We start from the raw sequence: 18981 nt of genomic DNA on the forward strand, positions 1-18981 counted from the left end.
TAAGAAAAGACGTGTGAATGTTGTGTAAAAAGCATGTAAGTCAAAAAAGAAGGGTTTTTTTGGATTCACTGATGAATGTTCTTCTTTCTGTTTTGTTCTTCTCTTTGGCAAGATGAAAGACTGTATGTGAATGATGTTTAATATAATTATGTAATTTTTTTTTTAAAGTGTGCGAATGATTTTTTTTTAAATTTTATCTTATCTGTTAAGCTTGTAAAAAATAGAAGAAATAACCAGTAAACACACCAATTTTAGTTACATTTTGAGAGTGTCGTTTCATGAATTCATTTGGCAATCACTGCACGCCGTAATGATGTACTTGTTGAAACTCTCAACTATAGGCAGAGCAGTATTACTTATCTATTGAGCCACCCAATAAATATTAACACTATTTTACTTCACGAGGAACTATTTAACAAGCAACATGCATAAGAAGCATCACATTGAACGAAATAGTGTATAGAGAAAAATCATGGGAGAAAACAAATATCCTTTTTAAAAAGAAAAACGAACACAAAGTTAATCATGAGCAAAATGGACCACAAAATAGAAAAAAAACGAGAATCAGAGAGAAAAATAGTTCTGAGAAGCAAAAGAGACAAAGGGAAAAAATCACCTGTAAATTGACAAAGAAATCACTTTTAAATAAATTGAACTGAATTTGTATTTTTATACAATTTGAAAATAAAAAAAATAAAGAGGGAAGAAATGAAACACACTTTAGTGGACAACAAAAAAAAAACAATTAGTTATAGGCATACATTTGATATAGAGAGTGAGAAAAAAGTGAGTGTAAATGTCCTTTTTGTGCCAATTTAAATGCCTTGGAATTGGTGTGCGTGAGGAAACGAGAGGAGAAAGAAAAATTGAAGTTTTGCTCAGTAGAATTGTAGGTTTTTGGGTTTGGTTGTTTTTTCTCTCTCACACAATTGAAAGTAGAAAAAAGGGAGAAAAGCAGAGGAGAAAACACCCCGTCCTCACTGTTAACCCTTTCCTTTTGACCCACACAACAGTCAATTGAGGATGAATTTTTGGTTTTTGCGTTTTGATTTCAAAAAAGAAAAAAAACAGCGATGGAGAGAATTTTCATGTCCATCGTGTGTGTGCGAAAGGGTTGAATTTATTTTGGCACTGGAGGAATTTTCAGCATCAATAGAAGGTGTTTTCAGATGGTTTGACAGCTGTCAATATGCAAGTGATTTGCTGTCAAGCACAATTGTCATTTTCATATTGAAAATGACTGTTAATCGATAATCTTAAAGTACTAAAAAAAAAGAAATCAATAGAGGAAGAGCAAAAAACCGCCAACATTTCGTCACTTTTCAATCACATCCAGTCAACGTCTATGAAGATTTCTCCAGTGTTTGTGATGGACATGAAACTGTTTCTCTCACTGTATTTTACACATTTATGAGATATCTGTAAGATTAAGTAATGTAATTTATATAGTAATATATATACATATATATATTTCGTATAATTAATTCTATCTAAGGTCCATTTATTGAGTGGTCTGAGCGAAGGAGAAGAGAAAATGAAAGGCAGGAAGTGGGTGGGCTTGAGTTGATCAATTTTTTTTAGAATTTTGTAAATAGGCAGACAAGAGAAAATAGTGGAAAAATGACATGAAAATTGTGAGCAAATAGCCAAGATTATAGTGCGCTTCTTATAAACTTGATTGGGATACAAAAAGAGAAGTAATAATAATTGATGCAAGTTAATTTATATCACACAAGCAATATTGTATTTGTTGAGATGATGATATGAAATTATTTATTGTTAATTTGTAAAAGCAGGTGCGAAAGGAGATGGAGAAAAAACTGTTGTGACGCCACACTCTCAGCATACATTCAAATATGTCACTGTGCATCAGATTCAATTCAGCATTAAGGAAGAGGTGCAATTTTGTTATCACAAAGTTTTATTGCAAATATTTCTCATTGTGGAAAGTGTGACAACCAAAGAGGACTCTTGGAGGGATTGCTTTTACAAAGGATTTCCTTACTTTGATTGAGGGAATTGTTCATGGGATGGAGAAAAGAGGGAATTCTTTTGTGCGCACCAGACAAATTTCCAGACAAGACGAATTGCAGAACAAAAAGAAAGCACGAGCGAAAGCTCACTGAGAGAGTGGGTGGTTAAAAGTGGGTGGACACGAGCATGAGAGACACACTAATGGCATTTTTTCTTAGAGAAAGAGAGGGAGAGAGAGAGAGAGGAGCAACAGGAAATGCTGTGATGGCAAAGAGAGATCACATATTGTGAATTCCATCAACTTCACAACGCGAACAACAGTGTAGAATTTAACAGAGTTTTTTCGTCTTAATTTATTTACTGTGTATCAATTAGGAGTGCGAAAGAGGACGGTAAAATATATTATATATATATATATATAGAATTATATACTGTGGAAACGTAATATCAAAAAAGTGAGTGGAAGAGAAGGAAAAAAACAACAAAATCAACATAATCACACTCTTATATCGCCTTTTCTATTGTAAATACATTATTATTATTATTATACTTCAGGATGAAACCAGAATAAAAAGAAAGGAAATGTCTATTTAATAACTTGATTCTTTTGATATATTCTTCAACATTCTTTTTCTCTCTCAGAGAAAATAACTTTTTGTCTTTACAATCATCAATCAACAGTTGTCGTTAGTTTTGGTAGAACTTGTCGCTGAGGATGTGCTGATAGGCCGCCTTGAGCGTGGTGATGCAGTAGCCAGTGTAGCCCAGCATCAGCGCCTCGAAGTCCCCGCCCAGGAGATCCTCGAGGAGCGCTAGTTCGGCGCCCAAGTGTTGAATGTTGGCGCGCAGCACAAGTAATAGCACCAGCGGAATTGTGTTGTCAGCATTGAGGGTCAGACTGGCGCCCACTGATTCCGTCTTGGCGTCCTCCAGCAGCTGGAATGTCTTCTCGATGAGACTCACCATCTCCAGTGGACAGTACTTGTCCTTCACCTGCTTCAGACACCCGATTGCGTCCTCGAAGTAACTGCTCTTCACCAGTGGCATCAAATCCCTGCAGAAGAGTGAGAAATATAAGTAAACATTCATATGCGTGCAATTTGCAGTCTGATTCGAAGGAAACAACTTTAGATAAATTAATTTTGGGCGTTTTGGTCTAAAAATGCACTCAATGATTTATGTTTTTCCTACATTTTACAAGTTAGTGAAACACTAATTGAAATATAGCATTAATAATGCCATTTTTTCACTTAAAGTTAAACATACAAATAAATTGTTGCGAATTGCATGAACAACCGTATTTGGCAAATTGACGATTTATATGCATTGGCGTGAACGCAATTCATCACTAAATGCACTGTAATAGGCAACAAACTTTTCATGGCACTTTTCCCATCACTCGAAAGCTCTTCTCTCGCCTTCTTGAGTCAAAAGAGTGTGAGTGGAGGAGAACTTTTCAATTAATTAGAGTACCTCTTTTGCCATCTTTTGCCCTTTTCCCGCCTGTCTTATTAGGAATTCTACTCACGTGTCAACGCGCAAGAAGAGCGCCAACTCCTGATCCGTTTTCCTGTCGCAGCCAATCATCCGCTGGCGATACATCTCGTCACGGTGGCTGCACTTGCTGGCGTACAGGACGAACAGGAGGGAGTAGATGCCCTCGGACAGCAGAATGGGGTACAGAAGGCTCCTGAAGGACGCCCCTGAGTCCGGCAGTGCGGGAAACATGCGGCAAATGACCGAGTGAATCCTGCGACAGATGGACTCCCACTCTTGCATGGCATGACGGTGCAGAATGGCCGTGGGCTTGAACTTCCAGCAGCCGTACGAGGAGTAGAAGCAGTGCGATATCTTGGAATTCAGCACACCCAGCGGATGATTGAGGTCCTTGAAGGCCTCCTTCAGGTACTCCGTGACCGCTGGCAAGTCATCCGGGTCGCACTTGGTGATGCCAAAGTTGGGAATGTACTCCAGAGTGGGATTCTTGCTCCTCACCGACGACGATCGACTGACACAGTCTAGCGCCTCGAATTTCTCCTCCAGCTTCTGACTGAAGGCGCCCAAATCCATGATTGTGGAGTTTCCCACGGGCTTTCCCATTGTCAGCGGATGAAAGACATCCCCGAGATCCAGTGGACCCTTCTTGGACGATCCAGTGCCACTCCTGATGGACAGCCTGTCCAAACTCCCACTCAGGTCAGTCTTGTGGTAGAAGCAGATGTTCTTCGAGGCGAATCCCTCAGACTTCAGCTTATCCTTCGCCTTGGCATTCGTAATGAAGATGGCAATCTTACTCCAGATCTGCTTGTTGTCCAAATTCTTACCACTGCCGAGCAATTGCGCCTCCCAATCATCAAACAGACTCCGCCACTTCTTCTCATTCTCCACCGTGTACTTTCCCAGGAGTTTTGAGTACTTCCTGAATATCTGATGCATCGCCAGAGTGCCGTTACTGATTTTCACGTCTGCCCAAGTGCCTGAGAGACTTCCTGCCAGGACAGATCCTTCGATTTCTCTCAAATCCCCATCAGAATCGATCCGGCAATCGCTATTCTTGCGCTCGCTCACGCCAACGAAGAAACTCCCTCGGCCATTTGGTCCGAACAGTGTCATTTCTCCCTCGTAGTAGGAGTTATTCTCGAAGCTGGCCACTCCTTCTCCCGCCAGCGCGTCATTGATGAAGCTCCCCTCGAAGTAATCTCCGCACATGGTCACGCACACTCCCAATCCTGCTCGCTTTCCATCCACAAACATCCCCATGTATTTGTCACCGGACATATTGTCGTCCAGCACTCCGTATCCGTGCTTGGATCCGCCACTGAATTCTCCCACGTACGTGAACTGGTCCGTGATGAGTGTCCCATGGCCATGGTACACGCCATCTCGGAAGTTTCCCTCGTAGGTGGCCTTGTTTTGGTGTTCCAACACGCCATACCCACAGTACTTTCCATGCTCAAAGTCACCCTCATAAATGCCCACACTGGGCGTGAACATTCGCCCGTAGCCGTGGATCTCGCCAGCACTCATCTGACCGTTGAACACCCTTCCGTCCGCCATCTCCAGATGGCCAATGCCATGCATGCTGCCCACATACCAGCGCCCGAAATACTTTGCCCCCGGAAATCTCGGGTGCTTCTCGCTGAAAGTGTAGCTGGCATTGCGATACTGCGGCACCTTCGACTTGGGCACCCTTCCAAGGCAATTCCTGATGCCACTCTCAATCCCATCCAGCCACATGAGCTTGTTCTCGTGATTCTGCGCACACAGAATGAGCGTCTCCTCCGGCGTGACGATTTTCAGGGCGAATTTCCGAGTCTCTCCGTCAGCAATCGACGCGATCCACAGAGTCTTCAGGGGATAAACATTCAGATGGCCAGACATCGAGCAGAGCGAGTCAGAGAAGAGAATGAACCACTGATTGGAGAATCTCGCCGTCTGACTTCTCTTCAAGCTCAACTCCTTCGAATCCAGGATGAGCCGCCGATCGGGCGATTGGAGCTTCGCAAGGGCAGACTTTTGATTCACCTCCCAGAATCTGAGACTCCTCTCCGCCTCTTCAATGGCCAGATCCTTCTCGTTGGAGAACTTCTCCCACATGGCGCGTCGCTCATCCAACAGTTCGCGATTCGCCTCCACAGGCTCCAAAGCCACCAAGTCGTAGATCATATCTATAAAGGCCCAAATCCTCCGGAAGGGTCTGTGAAAGTGGAACGAATTGATCATTAATCTTAATCTACAGAGATCCAGGGAATTGTGACATTACCTGAAGAATATCTTGTGGATGTCTTTCGATGACTTCTCCGTCAGCATTTCAATAGTGGGAAATCCCCTGATGCACATCACATCGCAGAAGCGCTTCGTGTAGCTCCTGTACATCACAATCATCTCCTGGCAATTATTCAGCGCCACGATGTCTGTGCACGTGATCCTCCCGTGGCCAAACTCCAGCAAACTCCTCACATTCAGCGCCGCCACATGCACGATGCTAAGGTAGTTCTGGCACAGGCCATCGAAGATTTGGCTGTACGCGATGTTGCTGATACGCTTCAGGAAGGGCTTCAGCAGACAATTGTAGGCCACCAGCGAGTCCTGTAGGAACTTCTGCTCCGCCGTGAGGTGTTTCGCAATCGCCCCGAAGACCATATGATTGAATAGTGTGAAACTGCCAGACGCCAGCACAGGTTCCACCGAACCTGGCGGCGGATCGCTGTCCACAATGTCTCTGGCCGTGGGCGTGAACGGAGACACACCACACGTCTTGTTGTCCTCCTGATGATCACTCTGCTCATGCACTGTCAAGTCATTCATCACCACGGACGAGTGTTGACTGCCACAAGCCGCCGCCAACACATTACAGTCGCTGAGCAATTGAAACCGTCTTGGGAAACTGAAGTCCTCAACGTCTTCCCGCGATATTTGCTTGTGCAGATTGTTTCCCCAGAGATACAGCCTTCCGTCAAGAGTGAGCGCCAAGCTGTGCTCCTTCCCACTGTCAATTCGCACTACTCCCTGGCCGCCGAGTCCCAGCACAGCATTAATTCGGGCTCTCTTGATGTGATCACCTGTGCCCAATTGTCCGCGGTTGATGCTGCCGAAGCACCAGACTTCTGTGGCCAGAAGCGCTCCGCCCAGTCGCGCCAATTTGGCCACTCTGCCCTCAGTGCCAGACTCTGAGTGCAGATCCACAGTGCTGCCCAAGTCGATGCTGGATGTCTCGGAGACGCTCGTCTCGCCATTCACTAGGGCTCCAGCTGTGGGATTCGTCTCCTCGACGACCGTGTCGTTGTTGTCCGAGCCGCTCATGTGCCTGGAGAGCGTTCGCACGCCCTCGTACACCATCGTTGTGATATTTGTGACGTTCTCCTTGAGTAACTTCGTTTGTTTGCCCGCCTCAATGAGGTAATCCTCACTGGACAGCGACAGATCCAGCAGGAAGTTGATGGCGGCGTCTTTGTGGATCTTCAAATGAGCCACTGAGCTCTTGTGTGTCTCCTCAGCCACTCCCGACGACGCCAGATCATCAACTGCATCGAAAGTGTCTGAGAGGCAAGGACTGGAGGCCATTGAAGTCTCCGTGGTGCTCTTACTGATGCCACAACCCGCCTTTCCGTGCACCGTGAGATGGTGATTGATGTCCGGCACGCACTTGGGACAATCCACGCACAGGAAGCCCTCACTGGCATCGCTGGCTACACTCACATTGTCCTGTCCGCCGTGCTCCGTGTGCAGTCGCTTGTGAGTTAGCACCACGGCGAAGTTCTCGCCCGTGGACACTTGCAGGATCCTCAGGCCGCGGAAGCACTCCACCAGCACCGGAATGTCACAGTTGGCGATCTCCCCGAAGTCCCCCATCGCAAACAGTTCCCTGTTGCATGTGGTGAAGAGCACTCCGTCCTGATTGCAGTTCACAGCCACCACGCGGATGCTCTCATTCACATTGCGCATCCCATGCGGGCAGGTGCGCGGATTGGGAACAGGAATCTCGTGCCAGGTGAGCTCCTCCTTCTCAATTGCACTCCACTTGCTGCTCCACACAACGCCACTCGTGTCCACGATGAAGATCTCACTGCCATCACTGTCCACATCCACGACATTCGCCTTCACGAGTCTCACGCTGAGGCGGCTGTTGTCCTCCAGATCCCCACACAGCAGCTCCAGCTTAGACGTGAGCACACACACGCGATTCTTCACCGCGCACAGCCGCAGGGCGTACTCCCTTCCGCTGCCGTACTCCACCCTCACGGGCGTGCCCCCATCGTGAAGCGTGAAGAACATTGTGCTCAGGAATGCTGGCGAGGAGAAAAGAAAGAGCGTGTGATGAGGGCTGCATGACTCATTCGGAAGTAACCTACAGTTTGAGCTGACACCATTATTCGGCTATATCACACTTGCATGATGTACTCCACAGTAATTTATATGCAAATACAGTCGGATCAGGTGCTAATTTAGGGTATTTTCTCTGGATTTCTCTAATTTTCCTCCTCTATTTTGCTCTGCTCACTGACACTTCCTCTTAGCGGAGACACACTGCTAGAATTTCCCCACCCTGACCAGGCATTTAAATCGTCACGCAGATGCGTTGAGAAAAACACTCATTTCCCGAGAATAAATACTTGTCATCTGATAAAACAGCCAATAAACATAAGATTATGAAGCATCATAGCAAAATAGATTATTCAGTACATCAACTAAATGTGATAAGAATCTCTAATTACGGTCAGAAAATCGTGAATTTTGATCAAAAGGGCGCCAGAAGTGGTAGTCCAGGTGCAAATGTCCCATTGCGACTGCAAGAATGCGGTTCGAATAGTGAAGGGAAATCAAACGGATTTCCAGAGAAAAATATTAAAATATGAGTAAGATGCTAAAGATGCTTTTCTCAAGGAAATTATGGTGCATTTCACATACTGTGAGGACCTATTATCCTTAATAATTTGAGTCTCTTTATTAGCAGGAAAGATTCTATAAATAGAAGATTTTGAACACTTTGTAGCGTCTGAATGATTTCTAATTAATTGAAGAGCAATTGTGCATTTACCACACTGAGATATAATTCCGAATGGCGAAAGAGATAGATTATATAGGAAATTTTACGAAGGAATAACAATACTTCGAAGACGCTGAAGTTCCGCGACAAACAAACTTTTCATGCCTCGTGAAGCTCACGAGTTGATTCCAAGGAACTCTGTTTAGTGGCTAATTAGGCCTTATTAAATGGAAAACCTGTATTGCTGTGCTCACATTATAAAAGCGCCAAATTACGAACTTGTGGCTCAGAAACAGTTGGAATTTTCCAGTGGTGACACTAAAGAGACTCACCATGAAAGCCGCACTGTGTTTAGTCGCTCTCATTTCGGCTGCATACGCAATTCCTGTGCTCCAGGAAAAGGATGTGCCCAAGGAGACAGTAGTGAAGTTAAGTCCAGTTGAAGTGAGTGAACATTGAGGATTTATCGAGCGATTTCACTGCAAATTCATTCATTGGCAGGGAGTCGAGGATCACGCCGGCGAAGAGGGAGCTGACTTGCAACCTGCCCAGAACTTCTACGGTGGCTACGGAGGAGGCTATGGAGGTTGGGGTGGTTTTGGGGGAGGCGGCTGGGGTTGGAATGGTGGCTATGGAGGTGAGATTACACTGATTTTTCGTTACTCGAAACATTTCACACACTTTAGCGAGAATGCTGAGAATATTTTCCAGAAAGTGGAAAATTGAAGAGCTTTCCTTTATTCACAGGATATGGAGGATATGGCGGTTATAGACATGGCTGGGGAGGAGGTGACAGAAGTGTGAGCATTTCCATCTCCAACGAATACTAAGTCTTATGACCAGAACTAATTAGAACCTATTGACATCATCGCAAAAAGTGATTTCGCACACAAATTAGCGCTCCTTAAGAGTTCAATGTGCCGCTGCTACACATAAATGAGACAATCTGTGGTTATTCTTCTACAACGAAAAATCATCTTTTTTTTTGTATATTTCATATGCCAAACAGTATTGATGTAATAAAGTGAGGTAAACTCACCAAGAGTTCTTGTCTCTAAAATACCGCCGAAACCGAGCTGATTTCCGCCAGATCGCCATAGATCTCATCGATTCTCGTCCCAATCTTCTTCGCCAATTCCAACTTCTCATTCATTGGCAGCTGAATGAATGACCAGATCAGTTCTCCGTCCACCACACAGCGCGCCGGATTAGCTTGCATCTTCCTGGAGGTCTTGATGGTCCGGAAGACCTTCGGATTGAGGCCACATAGGTGGGCAGAGTGCACCATCAGGAGATTCTGCAGCATGAAGAGTCGCCGATAGGTCTTCTCCGGCAGTGGCAGACAGAAGCCCAGACCACCGTCCAGTGTCCCGAAGAAAGTGATGTGCTTGTGTTCGTAATTGGAGAGCAGGCGACGCTCGTCCTGGCGCTGCTGCTGCTGATCCTTTAAGTGACACTGCACTCTGAACATGGCATTGATGCGCTGTCCCAGATGATAGTCAGCTTTCCGCAGCAATCGTTGGCCACCAAAAGACTCCCTAGACTCGGGATGGTACATGTAGATTATGATATTGCCATCGGCATCGGTAACCAGGAAGGCCAGATTGTTATTGTCCACAACATACTCCGCACTGAACACTGTCTGCGCCTGGAAGTCACGCGAGACGAGCGACAGAGTGCGATACTCTTCCTGGAAGCGCAGAATGCTTATGGATTTGTACACATCCGCCACGAGGATCAGACTCTTGATGGACACCATCTCGTGCACGAAGATGTTGGTGTCTATGAAGGCCACACCCACGAGATCACTGTCCTTCAGCTGCCACAAGTAGATCTTCTGGCCCACGGCCGTCACCAGGAAGCCCAGCACGTGGGTAACTGCAGAAACTGGTCCCTTTTGCTCCTTCTGATACACTTCCTTGAAGCGATACCTCGTGAGGGGCTTTCCAGGCTCCGGCACCACCTCTATGATGTCATAAATAAGGATTCTTCCCCTGGAAGTGATGTCCTCGCTGTAATTGTAGTTTGTGCCCACGCAAATGTACTCTTTCAGACCTGAGCGCGTTCCTTCGCACAGGAGAGAGACATTCTTGAAGGCTGTCACGTGCTCCCAATCCTCGAGATCAATCTGGGCAGACGGAACAATCTCCCAAGTGGTCGGCGCCACCAGGACAACCGTGAACTTATCCACTGTGGGATAGATGAATCTCTCTCCCTTGTTCTCCTCCGTCAACTCCTTGTCCTCACCATTGAATCTGAAGTACTTCTGGCTGATGTCCGACGTGCTCGTGACCAGACAATAGATCTTCCTCTCGGTGTGATAGCAAATCTGCATTGGTGTGCACCTCAGTGGGATCTTCCTCAGCGGCCAGTCGGCATCGTAGGTTAAGTACTTGGGAAACACGGCGATCTTCAGTTCACTGCTGTCGTCGAAGTAGAGAAATCCATTGGGACAATTGACATTGTTGAAGGGAGCGAAGCTCTTAATGACACTGCTTCCGTACAAACGATGCGTCCTCATCTCACCTTTGGACGTCAACAGGATAAAGTAGGGATTCCGTCCGCACACTGTCACACCATTGTAGCCGAAGATGTTGCCAAAGTACCTCAATTGACTGACATGTCGCTGACTCTTGGACTCAGTCATCTGATATATGATATCGTGGTTGATCTTCCTGAAGCGAATCTTCAGATGACCCTTGGCATATCTGAACACACGATAGATCAACACATCCAGCTCCGTTCTGATCATCAACAGTGGACGACTTCCATAACTTCCCAGGCCTACAAGGAGAATCTCCTGCGCTGTGGCTTGACACTGTGGTCCAGACATGATCACATCCCCTTGAGACGGATCATCAGGATTGGTCATCAGCGGCACAAACTCCATGGCATCTGTCAGCACTTTGTTCCCATTCGCCACATTGTTCACCAAGTACGTGAGCTTCAGGTCAGGCATTGAGTAGATCTCCAAATTTCCATTGCTGCGCGTTACCAGAAGCCAATATGTCGGTTTGGATGTCTGCACGCCTCTTCTCCACCATTCAGCCCCCTTCGTCTTGCCCCCAACTGCCATCTCAGCCATGCTGGTCACCTTGAAGCTATTCCCAGCGTCGCCGTACAGCAAATCCTCCTCATCCTCAATCTTCATGTTCGGCTCTGGCTTTATGTATCCAAATCCGCTGTTGTACAGCGAACTTCCCGCTCCTTTGTCCATCGAGTCCTCATATTTGGACGTGAACATGCCACTGGTGTCCCTATAAGAGCACAGAGTCATGACAGGAGGCAGGGGACTCACGGTGTTCTTGTTAACCGCCAATCGAGGTGTTCCTTTGGCTTCTCGCAGCGCCAGCGTGAGAACTGCTCCCTTCTGCGACAGGACACACACGTAAGGATCGGCAATCGAGGCTGTGGCCAGTGGAGCCTCCTTGTCAAATGGGATATTCTGTAGCAAGCGTGTTCCCTGCAACAGTCGAATAGTCCTCGTGGTCACCTGCACAATATATCTATTATTTCCCACATTTCCCACATAGATTGTGGGCAAATTGTTGGCAAATCCCGTCTTCTCAATCTCATTGATCTCATCTCCCGTCTGCAGCACCATCGTGGCATTCTCCTGCGACATTATCATGAAGGCATGTGTGGAATCTTCGGGCTTCTCCACCTTCTTTCCCGAATCATCCGCCACTGTCCACACATCTGTGCATCCTGACAATCCAAAACTCGTGATTATCTGTGGCTTGATTGAGTTCTGCAACACACACAACGCCCCATTCTTCCCATGTCCACTTGCAGTGACAATCTCCAAGTCCCACTGCGTGGCCGCCTCATCCTCTTCGGTTTCCTCCTCCTGATCCTCCTCCTTGGCGCGCTGACCAATGCACATGTGACCAATTGGACCGATATTCAACACACTGTCGCACACCTCGAACGTGAAGCTGGTCAGCTGCACAGATGTCTTCGGTCCCGAGCCGTACACCTCCAATTCCTCCTCCTCGAGGCGTCGCTGCTTCGTCATCACATCCTTCTCCTTGTCCACCTCCTTCTCCGTGTCCTCAATCGTGATCACTGTGCTCTGATCCTTCTCAGTGAGTCGCAGCAGCAGAGAATTGCCCAATCGAGAGCCCAGGAAGAGGTACTCCTCCTCACACACGCAAATGCAACTCGTGAGAACACTCGAGGCGGCCTTGCTGAAGTGAAAACTCCTGACACTCCGCATGGAATCGGCACAGAGCGTGAGGACATAGAGTTCACCATTCTTCAGTGACATCACCAGCTTGTCATTGTCTATGAAAGTCATCTGGGCTGTGTCTAGAGTGATCTTGACGCCATCCTGAGGTTCTGCAGATCAGAAAAGAAGATCGTAAAGAGAGGTTGTCAAGTTCAGTGATAAGAAACAGAACTTACTAAGGGGAAATTGAGTGCTGTGGTCCGCAATACTGTTCACGCTCACTCCGTACGGAGGCACACTCTGATTCAGGTAGACAATGGCATTCACGGACACCACCAGGCATCCTCCAATGGGCTTGTTCACCGGCACCACTTGGCAGCAATCGAAAGGCAAGCCGGAGAAGCTCCAAATCACCGGATGCACTCTCTGCTGAATATTCAGCGAAATCGCCACCATTGTGCATGTGTCCGATCGCACGGCGATTCTGCCCGGGAATGTCCTCACGGGTTCATAGAGGATTAGCAGCGTTGGCTCGTAGTAGCCGTGCAGGAACTGAATGTCAATGATATTGTCCACCTTCTCATCCAGATCCTTCAGGGTGATTATGTAGGATGCAAGGATTGGAGTGCGTGCTATCAGCTGAATCGGTGGCTTTTTCATCGGCTTCACATCCTGCAGTTCAATCTCATCGAGAGTGCTGTCCCGCCGGAAGGGCAGCACCACCAGCTTCCTGCCGTACACCAGCATCACGGCACATCGATTGTCCGGGTCGACACGCACAATTGGCACGTGATAGTTTCCCGTCCAGCCGCCACGAATCTCCTCCTCTTCGAAGTAGTGCAAGGAGAGTGTTTTCAGGTCATAATTGTCCGGATCGAATTGCACCACAGACAATTTGGCATCCTTGAAGCTCACCAGCAGAGCGTCGCGCTGCGATCCAGCCAGGGACACTGATTGCAGGGACATCACATTGCCGAAGAGAGTGTACATGGCCACACACTCCAGCCGCATCTTCGGATGTCGCATGTCTGCAAGAAACGACCGGGTGACTTTCCCTCCTCAACACTACACGCAAAATCTCACCTGTAAATTTTTCCTTAGCATTTGGCTCTATATCCGGCACGATGCGGAACACCTTCAGAACATTGGCACCGGCTGTGACGAGGTTTTTCTCAGAGTTATTGAAGAAATGGCAGGAAATGGAAAATTCGATGCCCGTCGCCGGATGGGTTTGCTTGCAAATCGCGGAAAACATGCTGATTTATCTATTACCACATAAACGTCCTATTCTAATCACTCTCATCTATCTGATAAACCACTAATTAGTGCAAAATTCACACTGAATTCGGGAAAATTTGAGAAAATCCTTCGGAGGGACGCCTTGTTTGTTTATCACGCTGTGACAGAAACAATATTTCAGGTTATGACCGGCCGCAACCGAGCATTTCTTCGGGTATTTTTCGCGTTCCGTCGGGAATTTTGGAGGGTGCTTTTCCAGAAACAATAACAAAGAGGTATTCTGTCCAGGAAACAGCCAAGAAATAGAATGTCGTGTGATAAAGAATCTCTAAAATTCTCCCAAAGTGTAATAAGAGGTTTGAAGTGTTTGGACGACATATCAGACAATGAAACCGTGCAAAAGATAATTGAGAAAAGCATAAGAAAAACTACAGGTAATATTTTCTATCTTCTGGTAAACTTCTTCTCAGTCCACATTATCTTCCAGCTACGGATAATGCAGGAAGCGCTCCAGATATCCTGGCAGGAGGTTCTCAAGCTCAGATTGAATATGCACTTGTGACTATCGTAGTGATTTCTGCAAAGCACAATCTCTCCAGCAATGAATTGAAGTATCTTCTGAGTCAGGAGAAGATCAGGAACACAATTTGTGACCAAATCTGCCGGGAATATGAGATATTGGTTCCTGAAGTGCGAGCTAGACTCTCCACTTATGGCTACACTGAGCCCTTCGTCGCTAATGCCAACTGGAAGATGACCTGCAACGTCCAGTCAGATTCTGTTGACTCCAACGGCGAACTTCTGTACAAGATCACCTTGGAGGACTTCGATGGCAATTCCGGTGGCTCTAAATCAATTACCAACTTCACGTGCAACACTGAGGAACTGCAATTCCTTATTGCCAAGCTGAAGGACATCGAGAGACATTGCGACAAGATAGGGAATGGTAAATAAACACAACCTTTATTCCAAAAAAAATCATCGGTTATCAGCAAATAGTCCTAAAACCCAATGTAATCCTCAAACTCCCTGTTGTCCTTCAGCCTCGGGTCGAATTCATTGATGATGCGCGCAAGACTTCTGTTCCTCAGCATCGACGCGTGATCGCCGTCAATGAACCTCAGGTGGAATTTGCCTTTTGTCCACTGCGCCATTCCGTAATCGCGTTCGATGTCCGCCACGGACACGTCCGTGGGCCTCACTAGCGTGATCGGGGACTCCACAGGATCGACCATCTCGGCGTTGCCCGCACGCACGCCGCGCAGGCGGCCGCGTAGGAGCTCCGCGATGTACATCAAGTGTTCCTCCGAGTACACGAACTGATTCTTGCACGCCTCCGCCAGCTGCTGCACGCGCTCACGCCAGTTGCGCGCCTTGCGCTGGCCCCACACCTCCCGGGGATTCTCCTCCGGGAACACGACGCGCAGGATGTTCTCCACGATCAGCTCCTCGACGTCCTCCTCGGCGAAGTTATCGCCCAGCTGCTCCGCGAGCAGCAGCCTGAAGAACTCCGGCGCGCCGTCGATCAGAAGCACTTGTCCAGTCATTCCCTCCTGCTCCAGCAACCTGGCCAGCTCCAGCGTGAGGAAGACGCCGAAGGAGTAGCCCACCAGGTAGAACATCTGCGACATCTTCAGAGCGTCCCTCTTGATGACTGGCAAAAGACTCCTGGCCAGATCGGCGACGGACAACAGCCCGATGTCTTCGGTCACGCGAAGGGAAAACACCGGCAAGGCGATGTTCAGGCTGATCTCACGCAAGTCCACATCCAGGATATCCACGAGGCCCGGAATGAGGACAACGCAGGAATTGTACTTCGCCGTCCTGTCGCGACTCGGCATTCTGCAGATCTTCTGCTGCGCACTCGAGTTCCTGTCTTTGAGGAACTGCAACAGCATCTCCAGTCCCTTCGGCTTCTTGTCGTTCGTCAGGATCAATTTACCTTCGTTTTCTCGTGCTCGTTCCTTGACCATAGCCAGAATCTGGCGGCAAGTTAGATTCTGGAGATTCTGAAGAGTGAAATGTAAGTCAAACTTATTTCTCATCTGCTTCTTCAATCTCAATACATCCGAGCGATCGAATGCTAAACTCTCCACTGTTTCATCTAATGAAGTAATTTCCTTCAACTTGAGTGCTTCCTTGATCGTGTTGAGGACGCAGAATTTCTTGGGCGTGGTTTTATCCAGGATTCTGTGAGCCACAATGATTTCATTGTTGAGCATCAGCTTATCAACTTCGGTCAGACAAGAGAAGATCTTCTGGCTCAGAACTCCCTTCTCGGGCTTCTGGCCCTCAAGAGATCCCAAGTGAATCACTTTCCCCGGAAATCCCTGAGCCGCTCTCTCCTGGACGATCTTCTCCGCCATTGCGATGCTCAGTTCAGCTCGGCATTGCTCCACATCCTCGCTGTTCAGCCATCTGCGCGAGAAGACGACAAATTGGGCGAGATTCGGACACAGCTTCCTGGACAACTCATCGAAGTTCTTCGCCGAAGAAACACTGACTTCCGCTGCGCTGGCCTCGAAGAGCTCGTCTCCGTTCCAAGAGCTGCACAGCGAGGCGCTGAAGATGCCAGAAATCGGTCCCAGTTTCCGGGCGAGATCGAGCAGTTCCAGGCACTCCGACCGGGATCCGCGACTCTCCAGCTTGTGGACGACCTGAGCGCCGTAACTCTGCCAGAGTCTGCGAAAGAGAGAATCAGTCTGCGCTCATTGTTCTCCTGGAAATCCTCACCTCATGCGGTACAGTTGATAATCGCTGAGCGATTTTCCGAGCGACGTCAGAACGACTTTTCGAGCCCCTCTGACGATCAGCCAATCGACAAACTCCAAACCGAAGTCATCCAGGCCACCGAAGATCACGAAGGAACTTTCTGGCTGGGCAGAAAATCGAGGAGAAATTGAAATTGGAAGAGTGGACTTGTCGGTGTCCTCGTCGCTGGGATCGTTGATCTTTAAAAGGATTTTTCCAACATGATTAATATTCTTGTAATAGCTGAAAGCATCATTGACACAATTAGCATCAAACACTGCTGCTGGTATCGGCTGAATTATGCCCTTTCCGACATCTTGGCGGAACAATTTCGCAAGATCCTGGAACAAGAAAAACATGAGAAAATATTTGTAAGACCTTCTCCGGGCAAGTATACATTACCATCTTGTTTTCGTATACATCTGTAAAGATACCTTCAATCTGAACTGCTAGGAATTCGAGATCATTCAGGAAAATACCCATGCCAAAATCACTGTTTTCAATCATATCCCATTTTCCCACATGCAGGAATTTTCCACCAGTGTCCAGACAATGAACGGAATTTGTTAGATTTCTGCCCTTCAGTCTATTAAACACATAATCAAATTTTCTTGGTTCAGCTTGATCTGGACGGTCTTGATTCATTTCCTGGAAGCTGAAATCAAAGGAACTTCCAATTTGGTCCTCTTCCAGTTCAGAGAACATGCTGAGAAGGAAGTCCTTCTTTTCAATCGAGTCAACGGTCGTGAAAACGTCCAGTCCGTAGGCCAAGGACACTCTGATCGCCGCGATTCCCAGCTCATCAGCTCCGCAGTGGATCAGAATCCTTCTGCCGTGCTTGAGCGGCGCCAGGATATTGGCCTTGAAGAAGAGAGCCCAGTAGACCGTGAGATAGGCCATCGGCACAGTGGCCGCCTCCTCCAGAGTCCAGTGCTCCGGCACTGGGAACGTGAACGCGTCGTCGGCCAGAGCCTGGCTGGACAGAGCGCCGTGGGGAACGACGCCCATCACACGCCGGCCTTCCTGATCCACGCCCGCGAACTCCGATCCCAGCGCCATCGCGCAATGGCGGCGCGACAACCCGGTCTCCTCCAGAGGAAGCTCACCGGACACGATCTCCTTGTCGCGCAGATTCAGGCCGCAGAACATGACGTTCACGAGATTTCCTTGCGCCGCCCCCAGGACGCTTCCGGATCTCCACTCGAGGGCGTTTTCCGGCGAAGTGAACTCCACGAAGCAATTCCCGGCGTAGGCCTCGAGCGGCGCCCTATCTGACAGCCTCAGCCAGCGGAAACTTCCCCATTGGCCGTTGCGGAAGACGTTCGAAGCCAGAGTCAGCTTCACCTGGTTCTGGAAGCTCGCATCGCTGAACTTCTTGTCCTCAACGGAAAAGAAGTTTATGCTCTGCCCAGGAATCTTCTTGCGCACCACATTCGCCAGGCCTGAGATGCCGGGATTCGAGTCCTTGCTCGACATCAGAGTCACTGAGCCGAGTTTCGCGGCTTCCTTGACGTTCTTCAGCCACTCTTCGCTGACTGAAAACTGCGAGGCCTCGAAGACACTCGTGCTGGGAAGAATCTTCCTCGATGACCGCTTGAACACGACCAGAGTCTCATTCTCCACGGGCAGGAAGAAGATAAGGCTCAGGTCTGCAGATGTTGCGACGCTCTTCAGCTCGATTGACTTTTCCTCACGCGAGATCAAATATCCACCGTCGGCGAGACTCTCCAGGGACTCCTCCGGAAATGTCCCGTTGCGGAAGAACTGCTTCTTGATGACGATGTCGCAGTTCTTTTGAGTATTCAGCTCTCCAGCTTCCACGTGGATTCCATCCAGCGTTGCCTTCTTAGACGAGAGCAAGATCAGCATTCCCCGAATCCCGGGCAAGTCTTCAACGGCATCACGGAAGTTCGGGAGAATCTCGTGGGAAGACTCAACCGAATCCACTTCCACGATCTTCACCTTCGACGAGCGGTGATTGTCCAGGAAGCTCTGGACGCACACGCGAGCTGCGTTCGCGGTCGAAAGCTGCGGCGCCGGAAGATGTGGAATGAACCTGAAGGATTCCGAGACAGGCTTTCCGGTTGGCTGGTTCTTCCTGAGGGTTTTCATCCTCAGGTCCACGATTTCCAGTCCTGGTGAGGAGATCGTCTTGAGTTCCGCGCACACTTTCACCTGGTGCAAACCTCGATTCTCTTCTGCCACTCTCAGCACTTCCTGAGGCCTGATCCTGATCGCCTGGATGGACTTGGGCAACATCAGATCTCTGGTATCGCGACCGAATGCGAAGATCTGGACGAAGCTGTCCAGGAAAGCCATCCAATTGTTCTCGAACCTGACTTTTCCTCCGCTTCCGTCG

At 48.1% G+C, this 18981-nt stretch overlaps 5 protein-coding genes across 5 annotated transcripts; 2 read left to right on the forward strand and 3 right to left on the reverse strand.

Moving 5' to 3' along the window:
* Positions 1 to 2647: 2647 nt before the first annotated feature.
* Positions 2648 to 8020, reverse strand: LOC132256125 (alsin homolog). The gene is made up of 4 exons (XM_059752318.1): positions 7827 to 8020; positions 5738 to 7763; positions 3503 to 5671; positions 2648 to 3028 (listed from the first exon to the last, which is right to left on the reverse strand). The coding sequence occupies exons 2-4, from the start codon at positions 7747 to 7749 to the stop codon at positions 2662 to 2664; spliced, it is 4548 nt and encodes a 1515-aa protein (XP_059608301.1). The 5' UTR covers positions 7750 to 7763; positions 7827 to 8020; the 3' UTR covers positions 2648 to 2661.
* A 742-nt stretch (positions 8021 to 8762) lies between these two features.
* LOC132256124 (uncharacterized) lies at positions 8763 to 9323 on the forward strand. Its single transcript, XM_059752317.1, has 3 exons — positions 8763 to 8905; positions 8963 to 9098; positions 9209 to 9323. The coding sequence occupies exons 1-3, from the start codon at positions 8795 to 8797 to the stop codon at positions 9289 to 9291; spliced, it is 330 nt and encodes a 109-aa protein (XP_059608300.1). The 5' UTR covers positions 8763 to 8794; the 3' UTR covers positions 9292 to 9323.
* A 182-nt stretch (positions 9324 to 9505) lies between these two features.
* On the reverse strand, positions 9506 to 14032 carry LOC132256109 (cleavage and polyadenylation specificity factor subunit 1). Its single transcript, XM_059752300.1, has 3 exons — positions 13716 to 14032; positions 12869 to 13660; positions 9506 to 12802 (listed from the first exon to the last, which is right to left on the reverse strand). Exons 1-3 carry the CDS (start codon positions 13885 to 13887, stop codon positions 9516 to 9518), a joined length of 4251 nt encoding a protein of 1416 aa, XP_059608283.1. The 5' UTR covers positions 13888 to 14032; the 3' UTR covers positions 9506 to 9515.
* An 80-nt stretch (positions 14033 to 14112) lies between these two features.
* LOC132265760 (COMM domain-containing protein 3) lies at positions 14113 to 14840 on the forward strand. The gene is made up of 2 exons (XM_059766533.1): positions 14113 to 14305; positions 14359 to 14840. Exons 1-2 carry the CDS (start codon positions 14179 to 14181, stop codon positions 14823 to 14825), a joined length of 594 nt encoding a protein of 197 aa, XP_059622516.1. The 5' UTR covers positions 14113 to 14178; the 3' UTR covers positions 14826 to 14840.
* Positions 14799 to 18941, reverse strand: LOC132255958 (fatty acid synthase-like). Its single transcript, XM_059752131.1, has 3 exons — positions 17025 to 18941; positions 16605 to 16963; positions 14799 to 16553 (listed from the first exon to the last, which is right to left on the reverse strand). Exons 1-3 carry the CDS (start codon positions 18939 to 18941, stop codon positions 14873 to 14875), a joined length of 3957 nt encoding a protein of 1318 aa, XP_059608114.1. The 3' UTR covers positions 14799 to 14872.
* Positions 18942 to 18981: the final 40 nt, after the last annotated feature.

The sequence above is a fragment of the Phlebotomus argentipes genome, unplaced genomic scaffold (assembly GCF_947086385.1).
Source record: "Phlebotomus argentipes unplaced genomic scaffold, Phlebotomus argentipes genome assembly contig_5, whole genome shotgun sequence".
Taxonomy (NCBI): Eukaryota; Metazoa; Arthropoda; class Insecta; order Diptera; family Psychodidae; genus Phlebotomus; species Phlebotomus argentipes.